The sequence below is a fragment of the Chroicocephalus ridibundus genome, chromosome 2 (genome assembly GCF_963924245.1).
Source record: "Chroicocephalus ridibundus chromosome 2, bChrRid1.1, whole genome shotgun sequence".
Classification (NCBI taxonomy): Eukaryota; Metazoa; Chordata; class Aves; order Charadriiformes; family Laridae; genus Chroicocephalus; species Chroicocephalus ridibundus.
In genome coordinates, this window is record NC_086285.1 from 56,149,872 (window position 1) to 56,166,549 (window position 16,678).

At 40.4% G+C, this 16,678-nt stretch overlaps 1 protein-coding gene across 3 annotated transcripts in view; it reads left to right on the forward strand.

Moving 5' to 3' along the window:
• POU6F2 (POU class 6 homeobox 2) overlaps nt 1-16,678 on the forward strand; it is a 313,991-nt gene that overhangs the window by 202,462 nt on the left and 94,851 nt on the right. For all 3 annotated transcript variants that reach the window (XM_063323941.1, XM_063323942.1, XM_063323943.1), the window contains exon 5: nt 14,685-15,019. In XM_063323941.1, coding sequence (XP_063180011.1) covers nt 14,685-15,019 — 335 coding nt within the window. The remainder of the gene's footprint in view (nt 1-14,684; nt 15,020-16,678) is intronic.

Sequence of the window (16,678 nt, forward strand, 5' to 3'; positions counted from 1 at the left end):
TTTGCAAGGGGTTAGGAAGAGGGAAAGAAGGGGCTGTAGAGCAAGAGAGGGAGAGGAGTTTCCATTTCCCGTTTGTTCTTCTGTAATTTGGGAGGCAGTAATCATTGGTGCAGGAAGGAAGAAGGTTCACACAATGGTTCGAATTTGATAAGGATAATAAAAGTCTGGGCACAAAACAGCGCAGTCTTATTAGCAGAGGAAGTGAGGTCAGTCTTAACAAGATGACAGAATTTATGAAGCATCACAGCAGCAGGATGCGGCTACCTGCAGTCTATTCACATAACAAGCCCACCGGGGTCCTATAGTTATCGCCCTTGAATTTGTTTTCCTTTCTTCATTTTCTTTTGTCATCCTCCTGTTTCTTTGGCCTACCTTACTGCACTGGAGGAACCACTTTATTACCTGTGATGTCGTCTTGGTGAAATTTTCTGGTGGATTTTTTTATTGCTATTATCATTAGCTAGTTTGGTTTAGCTTGCTCCGTCAGTGTGCCTCTGATGACAGAGGTGATCACAGTGGTGTGCAATGAACTCTAAGTACTAGTCTTCCAGGAAATCTGGGATTGTTTTTCATTCCAAGGTATCCTTTAAACCTGGTGTGAGACAAGTGCTTAAAATGTGCCTGAGCTGAGAGTTCTTCTTAAAAGACATCCCTATTATTGGAGATCTCAAAAAGTCTTATGAGCTGCTGGGAATAAAAGCATTACCCAGTCATTATCAAAAGGTAGAAAAAAAGAATATAAATGGGTGCTTTTAAACCATCTCTCTCTCATTAACACAATGTAGGAGGTAGCTCTATAACAATCTTTTCCACGTGGAAATAAAACTTTGTGTATCTTTGACCCCCTTCGTTTTGAGGATCTTAGCGCACATTGCTGTACTTCACTAATCTAGCTTCCTGTGGTGAGGGAAGTGAAGTTTATCATCCCTTCTTTTCTTTTATAGAACAGGAAAGTGAGGCAGGGAGATTAACTGCTGTGTCCAAGGTGATGCAGGTATGGTAGGTTCAGGAATAGGAAGTGGATTCCCAGGCACTGATCTTCATCCATAAGACAATCAGTCCTAACTCCCTGTTCCTGATCTGACTTTTTCTGTCATACAGGATAATTTTATATTTTTTTCTCTAATTAGGAAAACTATGCTTTGCATCTTGGAAGCACAGCATCCAGGTGGGAATAGTATTTGTTAGTACAGCATATTTAATTATTTATAACAATTTTCTTTGTCTGATGGTTTGGTTGTTATTTATTTTATTTTCCACCAGAAGGTTTGATCACTTAAACAGCCTGAAATCAAACATTTGGCAGTGTTTGCAAATTATGAAAATGGTTTCTGATTAAAGTGTTCCATGGGGAGATTAAAGTTTCAGATCAGTACGTAAGCCAAAGGCACTCTTCTGAATCTCAGCAGAAAGAGCTGCTCTGCAGCGTGTGCTCTGTATTCATACCTACGCTGGCACGACGTGCAGGCAGTGGCTCGCATGTTTTCCCCATGGTCTTCTTGGGGCTATTTCTTTAGAGTTCTCTTACGGCAAGGGGGCAAACCAAGCTCTCTCAGCCAAGTGAGATGCAGGTCTGTAAGGCACCCGTCAGACAGTACCTGACAAAAAGGCCTCTCCCAGTCGCAGCTGAAAGAAGTGACAGAACTGTGCAGGCATCTAAAGCTTATCTATTTTGTGGATATACTCTGATCAAATCTGAAAAACATTGCAGCATCAGTTAAATAACAATGCTTCTAGCACTATGATTGCAAGAAGTCAGACATCATTTCACTGTACAAGATAATTAAGGGCTATTAGAATTAATCTATTTAAGAATATTGCTGCTTAAAAAAAAATAAATATGGAAATGGCTTCTGGTTTTGTCTGTACTAGTCCCCAGTGTTGATTTACAGACACCAGAGGTCTTATGTTCTTGGCTTCTCCTTTTAATTTCCCAGTGCAAAACATCAAAGTGTAAGATGCTTTCCTGGCATTAGTTTCTTTATGAATTGTAAATCCATGTGATCCATAATCCAAATACATAAAATGGTCAGCAGTGTATGCTGCAAACCTCTTAAGGAAATGTATTGCACTGAATGATTGCTTAAAGAATACTTGCCTTCACTTACTGGTCTTAGCTTTGTAGATGTTTTTCTGATGCAGTTGTCATCAGCTCTAATGATTGGGTAGCTATTGTCAAAAACAGATCCCTAAACATTCCTGAAAAAATAAAGGCAGAAATTTACAGAACTGCTTTTGCCCAGAATCACATGAATACGACTTTCTGACAATAATGTTTAGGCAAATTTGCATTTGCTTCAGTCCCCTGTTCAAAGGCAAGGATTGCTGGAGTGCCATCATAGTTCCATAAGCTATAAAGAAGTAAATGTCTACAGCTGGTAGGAAAAAGAGGCTGTTGGGGCCATATCTGCTCAAAGCGGGGGCTCTATGAGAAGAACAGCAGTTGGACTGCTGGAGATGACGACCATAGGAATCGCCCTCCCCAGTAGAAGGCTGGAGGACCCCTGAAGAGCTGGTCTTTCCAGGTAGTCTCTACACAAACATGAATCCAAAAATTGACACTTTGGAAGTTTGTGGCAGAGAGGGAAAGAAAGGAGCGTTGTTGTGGTCCCGTGCTGCTGGACCTGGCTCTATCTCAAGGACGGAGATGAAAGCAGAGCGTGTCCCATGCTCCCTAGCACTTGGATGGAAAATCAAAGGGAACCATATTAATTTCAGCTTCATTGAAAACACACAGTAGAAAAAACATCCATAGTTGGCAAATGGAAAAGTTCTAAATTGATGATGGAAGAAACATTCATTTACAAGCTTCTGAGCGAGCTATTAAAATCAACAGAGTAAAGACAAAATACCTGGCACTGAAAATGAAAGGAACAGTTTTTTGCATCTACTTAGTTAAAACTTGGCAAAACGAATCTAAAGTAGTGGTTTCATATTTCCGTGTGCACTGACTGTGCCAACTTTTGTTCTCAGGGTTGCCATGATAGATAGTTCATCCCACTTGAGAAGCATTTTTTCCTCTAACTTTTTTAATCAGAAGTCAATTTAAGCAGAAAGCTAGATCTTGTATCAGCACTGACATGTGTTTCTTTATTTGTGCTGTTGAATGGTCCGGGCATTTCATTTAAATACAGTATTTTGGAACAAGCTCATCTCCATTTAATTGACATTGGAGTTACTGCAGTAAATCTAGTAATGGTGTTTGCCTACTTCTTACGTAGTATTTTCACCTACACCTCTCGGTGGGCTTCCTCAGGAGGATGAGAAATCCACTAATTTCACAAGCAAGGAAATTCTGAAGACTAAATTCTTTCCCCTTGTCCTCCCCCACAAGCCAAACATCATTATCTACGGCTATACATTAGCAGTCAGTTTCACAAGATGACCAATGTTTTCATGATCATCAAAATTTTCTTAATTCTCTACAGTTGAAAGTTACCTTTTGCATTATTTTATGAAAAGGTTATGTATAAGAGAAGAAAAATTTAAGAGAAAATTATAATTGTTTTATGGAAACTTCACACAACCTAGTTATATCACTGCCAGTATATTTCTATAGGATGAATAAAATATACCTATTAGGATACATTCTCTAGTGAATTTTCTGTACATTTAGAGCAAGTTCTGCAGGATTCTATTATAATTCTCAAAAGGATAACATAAACAGCAGGTGTATCTAATATTTATAACAGCCTTAGTGCATTGGTAAACACTTATTTTTTTGTGCATTAACACATTGTTGAGTTTGTTTAAAAGACTGAGGAACCTGGAGATGACAAACAATGAGAAGAACGTTTTGTAGCTTCGTTCAGGGTTGGTAGAGCTAAACACGTGCAGCTGATGAAATCTAAACCCTTATTTAAAATGATATTTCATTATCCTGAATATGAAAATTAAGGCAGTGCTGCCTTAAGGAAGGCAAAGACTAGTTTCCTGTGAGCTTTTTGGAGAATTACCGGTTAGCAACCAAATTCAGCTTTTCTTCCATTATCTTTTCTTGGAAAAAATACTTGGAAAAGCAAGTATTTCCATTGATAAGAGTAATAAGGTACTAGTTACTGCATCAAAAAGGCAACAATGTTCTGTTCTGACTGAATATGTGGACAGAAATAGTGAATGATTTTTATGTAGATTTTTAGCCAATTGTAAATTCTTCCTTTGGATTTTGTTCCCGTTCTATAGCTGGTCTCTCCTGCTCCATGTAAGTTTAAGTGGAAGTTCTTTTATTAATTGCTGTGTATCCCTTTCAAATTAAAAATAATTAACCTTGAAGAAACAGCTTAATAGTGAAAGTAAAATCTATATGCAGTTTGTTCAAAGGCCTGCTATTTTGCAGTGTACAAAACTGTATGAAATATCAAACAGCATGGGGGTTCCTGATGTGCTTTTGAAAGCCATGAAGTGGATAGTGCATTGACTGGGCAAAGCAATGCATCGGCTTTTCTGGACTCCCCAACCCTTCTGTTCAGCTGTGGATGGACCTTCATCCCAACACAGAAGCGTCACTGACTTTACAGCCCATGAATGAGGAGTGCCTATAAAATCTTCTCCCCAAGTCTTCCACCCAGATTTTCCACTGATGAACAGTTTATCTATGTGAATAACGAGGTTGTTTATTTCAATGGTGAGCAGGAAACTTAGGTAGGTGGAAGCACGTGAGCACTCAAAGAGCAGCTAATTCACTGTTGCTGTACAAAGGTGATAGACGCCAAGCACGGCCAAGCTAGGATTAGCACCTGAAGCAGCAACATGTTTGGCCAATGAGCTATAGGGACAGGAGAGAAATCTGGTATTCAGCCTTCCTCATTTTACTGGAAATTAAAAATGAGCAGTCAGTCCACCCGCTGATGGCCAGCTGAAGAGTTCACAGCTGCTGCTCACCTGCTGTTTAACTTTGGTTTTAATCTCTCTGCAAGTAAAACAAACAAACTAGAAAGAGGGATATAGGCAGATTGCCTTAAGCTGACCTGTACCTAGCTTAAAGTTTACAAAAATAAACCAGCTACTGACACTGTAGTATGTTTTGAAATGTACACAACTGAATACAGCCATTCTTATCTATGCACAGCAGATAATAAAAATCACGGAAGGTTCTTAAATACAGCAAAATCCAAGCTACTGTGAGTCAACAGCAGGCAAATATAATGTACCTTGCTAGTGGTACATACGTTCAGGAATGGCTTGTGGTGTGACAGATTACCAAATTAGAGTTCACTTCCAAGCTCTTCTACAATTTCTCATGTGGGGAGAGGTGCGTAATCTCTCTGCATTGATCCCTTACCCGAAGAAAGAACACTTCCATCTTATGCTTGTATATTGAGGTTACAGCACCCAGCACAGCACCTCCTCACCAACCCAGTGACCTATCCTCGAGATCGCTCCTGTACCACAGTTACTAAGCAATATCTCGTGTCACTTAGAGAACATTTTTTCAGTCCATTTTTATTCTTCAGTGACCGATGAAGAATGCCATAGTCAACATGGTACTGTGCATGTGTTGCAGCTGATGAAGAATGGCCTTCAGTCCCTGGGAGCTGCATAGGGACTGAGAGAATTATGGCCCTTGCAGAATCAGGCCACATGTTTTGTTTTGTTCTCTTCCCCACCTTTTTCAAGCCGTTGCTACCATTTTTAATTTTTCTTGGCTTGGTAAAACCAAGAGAAGTTCAAGGCGATACTGCGAATAATAGGGCCTGTAGTTAACAAGGTTGAAGCCTAAGTCACTGCTCCAGCAGAGCATTTGTGTGCACAGCCTTGCAGCAAGGTAGAATTGCAGCTTTTGCAGCTGGTTCTCATACTTGCTGTTGTAATTTTATTGATTGTAAAGGAAAAGACTGGGCTGGGCTGCATTTTTTACCTTTATCCTTTTAGCATGCACATTGCTGTTTTCTAAGTCATTCCATGACCCGTTCTCAGTGCTGTTCAGCTAACTTCCCTAGCCGGAACGTGCACGCTGGGAACAGAATTTGCAGCTGCTTGAATCATGGAGTTCTTAATAGAAAAGAGAGTTGTATCAGGTCTACCAGCTTTCAGAAATGACTGGAAGTGGAAAATGATAGAAACACAGATATAATGAAAGTCCAAGAGATGAAAGCAACTACTCATACCAAGTCACCTGGTGGGCATGGTACCCTCTGGTACTTCCCTCAGCTGAGGCTGGGGGAAAGTGACATTGTCCTTTGTCATTCTCGGGACAGTTCCACAAGCTTGGCATCAAGGCCAACCTTTTAAACCACAAACACTTTGATCCACTATTTGATTGTATTGTTTAAAAAAAAACCAAACACACATGTGGAAAGAAAAGCGGTACATTTCACTTACAGTAATTTCACTTTTAGTTAAGGAAACATGACTCACTTCAAAGACTCTTTGAAGAGACTTCTGATAATTCCTGATCTTCAGAGAACCATTGCTGAAGCTATACCTGGATAAATATTTCTTTGTCGGAAGAGCCATTTGCCATATACAATTATAGAAAACTCAACTGCAGATCTATTATCTGAAAGAATGCAAAATTGCCCTTTGAAGCCATCTGGCAGTTCAAAGGGTTCCTCTTGACAAGACTTTGCCCTAAAGCCTCACATAGCCACCTTGCAGAAGTGGCAGGCCACCTGGTGGACTGGGGACCTACGGCTCTCTGAAGTGCAGGTCAGGATTCTGCATAACCTCTTCCAAAGCTCCTGGGGCCGTATGTCATGGCGCCGCTTTTTCTACAAGCATTGCTACTTTGAGGTACATCAAACACATAGTCTGCATAAGTGCCATGGAAATTGTGGTTCCCATCAATATTAGAGCATTTAAAAGAGACAAGGAGGGAAAAAAATGAACTGCAGTTCCTGTTATTAAAGGTTATGTGTGCAGAGAGTGCCCAGCCTTTGTCTGATGTCCATTATGAGTCATGGTCATTGTTCTCTGAGTCAGCAGACTGTTGTTTCAAACTTAATTTCTTTGTGTCATTCATCTGTTCCCTGTCACATCCCTTCGGCTGTGAAATCTTATATTGGGCTCTGTTGGCCTTTAGATGATCATTTTTTCTCTGTCAATTAGTTTTTTTCAAAGGAGTCCTGCAGAATTTTTCCACAGAAATGTGAGGTTGTCTTAAATTCTGGTCCATAGGAATGTTCTTGTAGGCTCAATATGGTCTGGAAATCCACTCTGTAGGAACACCATGCACTCAATTTGATTTTCCATTCCAACACTATTCTCTTCTTAGACAATCTGGGACCATTCCTGCTCTCTATAACTAGAGAACTGCTTTTATCTGGCATAAGGACTTGATGTGAAACTCCTGCGCCCTGATCTCTGAGAGAGTCATGTTTTCACAAAAAAAAAAATAATCAAAAAAAATCAGGCTGGTAAAATTAGGAGTTTACCAGATCTAGATATTGCTTGCCTGACACCCAGCCTTTGGCGTTCAAACACGTAACATTGCCCTCAGACTATGTTATGGTGGGTTTTTAATTGGCTGTCTTTGCATGAGAGTCCCAAGACGACTCCCTGATTGATCCCCTGTGTCTTGATGATACCCTGACTCCAGTTAATGTTTCAGCCATCTGTACAATATGAGGCCTAAGGTCCCATTTGAGCTGAGGAAGCAAATGGCTTATTAAAGTCTAATTTCTCCGGCTTGTTCTTGCCTTTGGGCATTTTAAATAGGTTAATGCAATTTTTACAATACACTCAGGGAACTTTACTCACAGAGTGTTGTCATAAACTAGAGGAAAATAGCCCCTAGATTATCTCAAAATGGGAAGTGTTCCAAATATACTTGCCCTGACACTCAGTCAAGCTCTCTACCTAGAACAACAAGTTTTTCTTCTTTTTTTTTTTTCTTAAAATTTTAGTGGATTATTGTACATTTTAAGGTTTGGTAAGGAAAAAAAAAGTCAGATTTATTTAATGCAGTGGATCATTTTTCAGGGAAGTTCCAGTATTCATCAAAATGTGGAGACACCACAGGCACCATATAAATTATGATGGTTTTCTTCTTAATACTTCCTTTTTATTGCCTATATTCTTTAAACTGAATTTAGTGCTCATGAAAGATGCTGGATATGACAACAGTAGAAAGTGAAGCCTTCTGTTTATCTGCAGAATTGGTACAGAGGACCATTGGCAACGCAAGTTTCTCCCTGTATCCCCATTTGCGTTTTGCAGCTGTAACCTTGAGGGATCACCTTTAGGAAGGAGCAGATGACTTGGTCTCCCTACTCTTTCTATCCTTCGCCTCTCTGCTAAAAGTGCAAATAAAGGTGTCAATTGATGCCATCCAAGGCCATAGTCTTAATGATCTTCCTAATAGGTATTGGGAGACCATCAATTTATTACCTTGACTGTGTGGCAGACTGCCTCCACTGCAGGTTCTCTGTGGGTATCTATGTGTGAATACATCTTCTATGCATCTAATACATCTTCGTAAGGTAGAAAACACTCAAAAGCACCATTAATGTGCAATGACTTTTGTTCCCTGTATTGACCTAGACTAGATTTGAACCAGTGATTTAGAAATAATATGCTCTGTATCCCATTACTAATCTCTTCGGCCACAAGTCCAACCTTCCTTTTTTTTTTTTTTTTTTCCCCACAAAGAGGATGCTAACATATTTAAAACAATTCACATTTTGCTCTTAAAAAGAAAATTCAAGCGTATGCAAAAACACGTTGGGTATTTGGCTAACCTACCCCTCATTACCCAGGAGGGAGAGAGCGTAAACACAGGCTTGCATTAGACTATTCAGCGTGTGCATTCAATCTTTAGAAATCTGTTTCAAAGGAAAGAAAGGCATATACCTCATTAGAAGAGGAACAACAGGGTGGAAAAAAAAGCAGGCCACATCAGTTCAAACGCAGGCCCAGATGCTTAAGTTAGTTACACTTTTCGGTTTAAGGCAATGCAAATCCCTTCTCCATTACTGGGGAAGTGGAAAAAGGCATTAGGCCCTTGGAATGAGAAGAGCCAAGTTCTGCGCTCAGTCAAATAGGAAAAGGTTTAATGTATGATTTTCTCCTTTTTAGTCCGTTGTACATTGTATCAAGTCACTGAGGAACATCTATGCAATTATGTAAATAGGAGACTAGAGGATAGAGCAGCACAATAGTTTGTAGGCTAAAATTGTGTCTTATTTCTCCTGCCCCTTCTTCCTCTTTACACAGAAACAAACATGCACAAAACATTAATAAAATAAATCAGACATGGTGAAGCTTATCCACAGGAGCAGATTCTAGATACAAATTGAATCCCTGAACATTAATTTGATCTTCTGCCAAGCTTTGTAGAGGTCTGAAGAATCTGAGCTTACATTGTGAATGAGAGGTGAAAAAATAGTTATAATATTTACATTGTTTTCATTATGTAAACATTTGTGGGCTTACGCACATTCCTTGCTTTTTAAATAAATGTGATTAAACTTTCAAATGTATATTTTAATTTAAAATACAACCAGAGCCATTCCTGTACTCATGCAATAATATCTTAGCCAGAGGCAGCAGGCAGTTGATACTACTTTCAGTGAATACAACCAGGATTGGGATTTGAAGACAGAGCCTTTTCAGTTTTCCTACTAAGAAAATGACTCACCCATTCTCCCTGTGATGGGTCAGACTGCTGCTTTCAGCAGGCTTGCATCAGAGGGAAGTTCTTCCCATTGCACCACTCTACTTCACAGAGGGGCGTTTTAGTTTCATTTCAGTTTCCTGTGTAGGTAACCAGCAGAGGAACAGAAGACACAAGGAAAACATGAAAATACAACATTTTATGTAAATATTGTAGATGCATAGCAGCACGGTGCCTAAGGTATTCCCAAAGAAATTCAAGGAGCGTGTTCCTTAGATCATAATTTTCTCTAAAACCTTAAAGTAGTCTAAGGTCTGTGACAAGTATAGAAGCAGGTGACCTGGGAGCTCAGAAAGTTTGCTCTAGTTGCCTCTTGACCATCCATTTGCACCACTTAACTCCATATCTCTTATTCTAATATAAATGCTTTGATACTGTGGCTAAGCATAATCCGCTTAAAGTAGGATCGTAAATCATGGGGCGATCCCTCGGGAAGTCTGCCACGACACTGCAGCAACCAAGAAATTATAGTTAAAACTTAAGCTTGAAAATGCCTTATGCCATTGTTTCCTTATATATATATAAGTTGTTCTTACCAGCTTCTTGGGTACCTGGTATATATTCAACATGTATTTTTGTTGAGGAAAGTTGAAATGTCACACACAGTTTGTGGATTTTCCTCACAGTTTTTCATAGCTTGCATGCAATTTTTAATTACCTCCCTTTTAAAGGGATGTACCTTATGTTGTCTTTTTTAACTGCAGAAAGAACTTGTTTGCAATTTTTTTGCAAGTGTTTTTAATTCTTGAATGTAATTCTGGAAGAAAGTAGGCACTTCTCACTTAAGTATGTCAAAGTTTTACCCAGCGGTTAGCCAGTAAGTCATAAAAAGATTCCTGTGAGGTAGGCAGTGCATGTTATCTTTTATACATGCAGACATAGCACTGTTGTACCACCTGAAATTCCATCAGGCTCCAAGCTCTGCAGAAAGTGACAAATGCTAGACAGGTATACGATTTATAATGGATGAGGTATGCAAGCAAGCTCTGGGAGTTGGATTGGATTTGATTACAAACAATAATGTGACACAACCCCTGCTGTGGGTAGTACACACATTGTGAGAGGCAGTGCAATCAGGCAGCATGAACACCGGACTGCAGGCATGATCCGGAGCCCTAAATCCACCTTTGCAGTACACCCACTGTGTGGCTTTGGGAAAGCCTTGTCTGATCTAACAGTCCTTCTTCCAATTCCCTATCTGTTTGTTTAGCACACTTCAGTGCAATTTATAACTCAACATAATAGCAGGCTTTGGAGAGGCTTTTTTAAATGAATTATAGGAAAAGACAAGAAGTTATTTGAATGATTTTGTGCAGTTGCTGGCAATGAACTTGGAAACTTTTCCATGAAATAACTTTTCTCCATCAACAGTTTTCCTCAAGGGACCACCTTCCACCCCAGCAAGAACGAGTGCACTTCCAGAACATAAGTGGGTGGTAGAGATACTGATATTCCTGCGTCGGCCAAAATTCAAGTATTGAGCATTACTGAATGCAAAGCTCTTCTACTTCTAGATGGGGAATGAAAAAATCTCCATATCAAGCTATCATCTGAGAACGCTGGGCATGCCCACAGAACTTAAAAACGTGATGATTTCCAAGTCAGCTTCAGACCCTCTTCATTCATTGGGCAAATCAGGTTGACTGAGCGATTGCACTTGCTCACATTGTCAATGCACAGAAGTATGTTGGTGATGGCCATTCGACATCTGTCACATTAGCAGCTCAGCAGGACCTGAACCTGCAAAATTTTAGGTTAAAAAGAAAAAAAGTGTTTAATGCATTTTTATCCCTTTTTATTCCTTCTGGGTTCTGACCCTTGCTATATGCACTGGTGGAAGAAAGAATGTGAAAATCAAAATGTCCCATTAAGCGGAGTATTGGTCTTGTAGAGAATTGAAGTTTAATGAAGATTTAATTGTTAAGAATGTAATTCAACAGCTAATCAAAGGCATGACTTGTTAATGAAACTGAGGCCTACACCATTAGGATGACTATTCTAGCAAGTAAATCCCAACATGTGCAACAATATAATCTTTCTTTCTTAAGCAGATTCATACATTTCGTAAAACCACGTTTCAATAAGTGTGGATTTTTGTCCAATGGTAAACAAACAGATCAGTACTATTTCTGTATATCCTTATCTGTGCTTTAGACTGTAATTTTGCAAGGCTACTTACATCCCTGTTTGGCAACGTTTCAATGAAAGCATCCTGAAAGAAAATTGTAAGCTCTGTGGTGAACACTAAAACTAATAATTATTAAGTATTAGTCTTCTGATTACTCTGAGCTACATGCAAACACAGAAAATAGTCAACTTCTTGAATTGTAATTTAACCACCCCTTCATTTGTTTTAATTTGTCAAGAAAATTCATTTATTTTACACTTTGGGCTTCTTTACTGCTCTCCTCATGTCTCCTGGTGTCTGTATGTCACCATTTTAAGAAGTCCAGGCAGTGATCCTTTTATCTTTAATATTGTATCAACAGATTTTTTTTTGCATACCATAAGTTCAATCATAAAAGCATTGACAAAAATTTGCTGCTGCCCTGTTTTTGCACTTTTGTGTTACTGGAATCACAATGATCCCTCTATCCTATGTTACCTCATGTTACCTCAGATTGATACTTCCAGCATTCTTTTAATTATTCGCCATATTTTCCAAAATCTAGCTGAAAGGTGTACTTCAGGAGCTGAACACGTTCTGTGCTCCAAAAATGTTTCAGTAGATGGCTTTCCCTCCACTTCGAATGCTTTTACCTGTCGCCTGCTACCTCACGTGGTGCCCTACATATAACATAGAGCATTCTGACAAATCCGTTCTTCCAGGCCATGGTTTGTTAGAGCACCCTGTGGGAGAAAAAGGGTTTGGAGACTGTTGCAAGTACAGTAAACCCCCACTTACCTAGTTTGCTATAGAGGAAGTTTTGTCTCATCCTGTCCAGTCGTGCACACAGGATATAAAATGTCCCCTTGTTCCTCTCTGTGAGGAGTTTTGCTTCTGTGGGGCATCATTGCATTCATTTCTATATTGGATTCTGTGGAAGCAGTAAGGGCCTGTTGTGTTTGAAGACTTGGTTCTGGTTATCAATGATTTGTCCAGACTGCTAAGCTATCACAGATGAGGAAATGGCCTGCACAAGATAAAGAGCTGGTCTAGATTAGTTTTTTCCTCACGGGAATGGGAAGGGTCCTACTGCCTCTGTGTGTGTACCTATAGATGGAATTGGCGAATAGTATTCCTTGCCATCTGAGGTGCTTCATGCTATGGTTAATATTTGTCTATGCAGTTGCTTTCTTGTATGCACACGTCCCCCATTCTTTGTTCTCATGTGCCTTAAATTATATTTCCACTTGGTTTTGGAGCATTTAGGTACAAGTTCTGATCATGGAATTGATGGGAGTGTACCCTTACTTCTGCAGGCTGATTTCTTTTGCATGAGATACCATGTGTGTTTTTAATCTGATGGTCACTCTGTTTTATATTGAAACACAAAACTTCCAACAGTAACTTTTCTGATGGTAATATGTGGGTGTTACCGGTCCTCCTTCTCTGCATCATTCAGGTTCTTTGTTGAAGTCACATACATATGACTTTAATTCTTGTAAAGGCATATCTGTAGATTGATTCCCGCCTCTGATGAAAGAAAATTTAGAGCAGCAACGAGTACAGGAATGGATGACCAACAGTTCTTCCTACCAAGCCTTTTACTTTTCCTTTGTACAGCCTTTTCTGGCTAACCCATTCTGCCTCATCTTTCTCCCTTTTCTTTTCTTTTTTCTTTTGCTTATTCCAGTTCATGGCTCGTTGATTTCATAAGTCGTACCAAGACCTCAAGTTCATCCCCAGGGCATAGACATCTGGAAAGCTGAAATAGGGATGTCGGCATGAAAAGAAAGTGGAGATGACTTGGCTTTATCTGCCAATTCACAAATAACTTGGTGAACAGAGTTTCTGGCCATGAAATCTGAATGCCATTTTAGAAATAACAAATCTCATTCATTCCCAGTTTACTTTGGCTTCTCCTGATGGAAATTAAAATACAGAGTAGTGTTGACAAAACAGTATACAGAGTGCAAAATAGCTCAATGACCTTGTAAACTGTTCCTCTTGGAATCTCATAGGCATCTAACACAAGCCCTAAGATGTTGATTAAAGTGGGTAAGGCCAGAGACCCAGGTGACTTATTCAGGGCATAACCCCAGAAAGCATCAGGCTCCTGTGATGTTCTGGCTGCTGCTTAAAGCTGTTCTTCCTTAGTGACATCCCTGTGGCACACTTCTTGCTGTCCTGAATTTAATGAATGCCCTAGTCAATTTGTAAGTGTCTCTGGGAGATAAAGTTTGCTCCGCTGTGCCAGTAGGTTGGTGTGAGCCACCAGTTTCCAAGCCTCACATTTGGAGCACACGCTAGCAAAACACAACAGACCTTTACTACCAGGAGTAAGTGAGCAGTGCAAGCGCACAGAATACCTACCCTATTTCACAAGAGGAACTTTATAGGTTTTAGATGTGAATGATGAGGGGCAGTTCTAATTTCAGAGAGACACACATTTTATTGGGTATTTTTGCTACCAATGCATTGCACAAGAAATTTCACAGCTGAATGTTTTCTTTCCGGCTGTATAAAGACATGACAAAGCTCTTTTCAGAGCATCCTTTATATAACAGCACCAGTTCATGTTATGAATTCTTGCTCTGCTGTGTACAGTGACATCCTGTTTGCCTCTTCTCTAGGCAGGCAAAATTCCCATTAGCTTCACTGGTGAGCTTGTCTGAGCAAAGACTGCCGGCCAGCTCTGACACCCATCCTGTGGGCAGAGCTATAGCTCTTCCAAAGGTTTGCTTTCATTGCCTCCAGTGAAGTCTGACTCTTACCACGGAACTGCACTGGCAGAACCACAGGCTATTATAGAAACATGTTTCCTGCCACAACCTGAAGTCGGAGTCCAGTTGACAGTGGGCAATGTGCCCCACAATGTAACAGAACCAGAATTTAATCCAGAATATCTTTAACGCAGTAGGTGTTTCTGAAACCTACATAACTCCCTTCCCTCTCGTCAATTCACAGCTACCTCATCCCTGAACTCCCAGCTTCAACAGCTTCAGCATCTTCAGCAGCTCCAGCATCAACAGCAGCAGCAGCAGCAGCAGCAAGGTCAGCAGCAGCAACAGCAGCAGCAAAGCCAGCAGCAGCAGCAGCAAGGTCAGCAGGCACAGACTCCACAGCCACCCCAGCAGACCCAGCAGCCACAGCCGTCAGCGCCACCGCAGCAGAACCAAACACAGTCCCAGAGCCAGAGCCAACCACCTCCGGCCCCACAGTCCTCCAGCTCCCCTCAGAAACCCAGCCAGTCACCAGGGCATGGCCTTCCATCTCCTCTTACTTCACCAAATCCATTGCAGGTAGGACTGCATACAAATCTCTAATGCTCTAACAACAGAAAATGCTCTCCCACTGCAAGGGGAAATCAAGTGAAGGTTACACCTTCTGTCCATACAGACCGTGAAATTCCACCTCGTATTAGTTACAGGTATGCAGCTTAGAAAAGCTAAGAGGCCTAATAAACCAGAAAAACGTTACTAATGATGGTCCTAATCTGCTCCTTTCTGAAGAGTAAACATCTTTTGCTCTTAAAGTCTGTATCGTAAAACCCATAGAAAACTTATCTAATTTTTTCCAGGGATTCAGCATGTGACCTTCGCAAATGGCTTTTGTGAAGCAGTCACCCTTTATGGTAACTTAAGAGGACAGCAAAGTTAGCTATTCATTAGCAGATGATAATAACTGTCCCTGAAAGAAATAGAGTTTCTGCTGGTGGATGTGTGCAAGGGATGGATGGGTTGTCCTTCCTCTTGAAATCACAGTCCTAACATTTGTCCTACTTCTGTTAAGAGTCTCAATATAGACTCCAAAGCTAAGAATGCCAGTTAATGCCTTTCCTAGATGTTCACTCCAATGATCAGGATGGTTTTTGATAGACCAACAGCTATGGCACCTACGCTGATGCTGGGCTCTGCCCATCTTGGAGTTCCTGGGCAGAAACAGGAGAACTCTGATCTAATGATCCTAATTTCTTGAACTTTTGTGTTCTCACACTACATGTGTCATGCTATATTCACGTCCTGCAAGAACAGCTTTGGCTGTACCCACAAGTATGATTCTGAATAAACACCAGGATAGTCTGTGAAGTGAGGAGAGTCTCTTTCACTGGGCAGTGGGACTGCACTTAGAAACCAGTGAAGTCTCTATTAGCTTTATTCTGTAAATTCTGAGACCCCACTTTAAAGGTTTTATCCACGCTGATGGATTCGGCTCCATTTCCTGCAGAAATTAAACTGCATTAGCTTAATAATTAAAAAATCCTTTTTCAAACAATTAGGGGAATTGGTTTACAAGAAGCCGTGTTTGCAGTGTGGCCAGTTAAACCTGCATTAACCTGAGCTTCAACTAAATTGCACCAAATCTGATTTTTTAATGGTTTAGATAATAGACTTAAAAGTCCACAAGAGATGTGTCCTTGCTTCCTTAGCTTTTTCTTATAGTAGAGCCTAATGTTTTTGGAGCTTCTTCTGTGTATTGTTTTAAGAGCTGCTTAGGCACCACTTAATGCCCAGTCTATCATGCTAGTGAGTGCTTTGGGACTCTTTAGTATGCAGATTATTGACATACAGAGACAGGAATGTTTCCAGAGGAGCTTCTGTTACATTTTATTGTCTTGGTGCAGCCGTAATGTATGCACACTAACTGTATACGCTGTATGTTGCTAAAACTGCCTGCTAAATATTTTGCTTCAAAAGGCATTCAGTTTTGCAAACAAAGCAAATGCATACGTAAATTAGAGTTGGGGTAGGGAGGAAGAGGGATTATCTCAGTGAACCTCAAGAGGGTTGTACTGACACTGAATCTGAAGTCTTAGCACTCATGTAGCCTCTGGTCCCAATCTAAATCTCAGCTGAATCTGAGTACTTCCAGTCTCATCTGTGACCTACAGGTACAGGCCAGAAGAAGCACTTTCTACTGTCAGCTCTCCAGGGTCACATCTCACTTGCATAAGTACAATA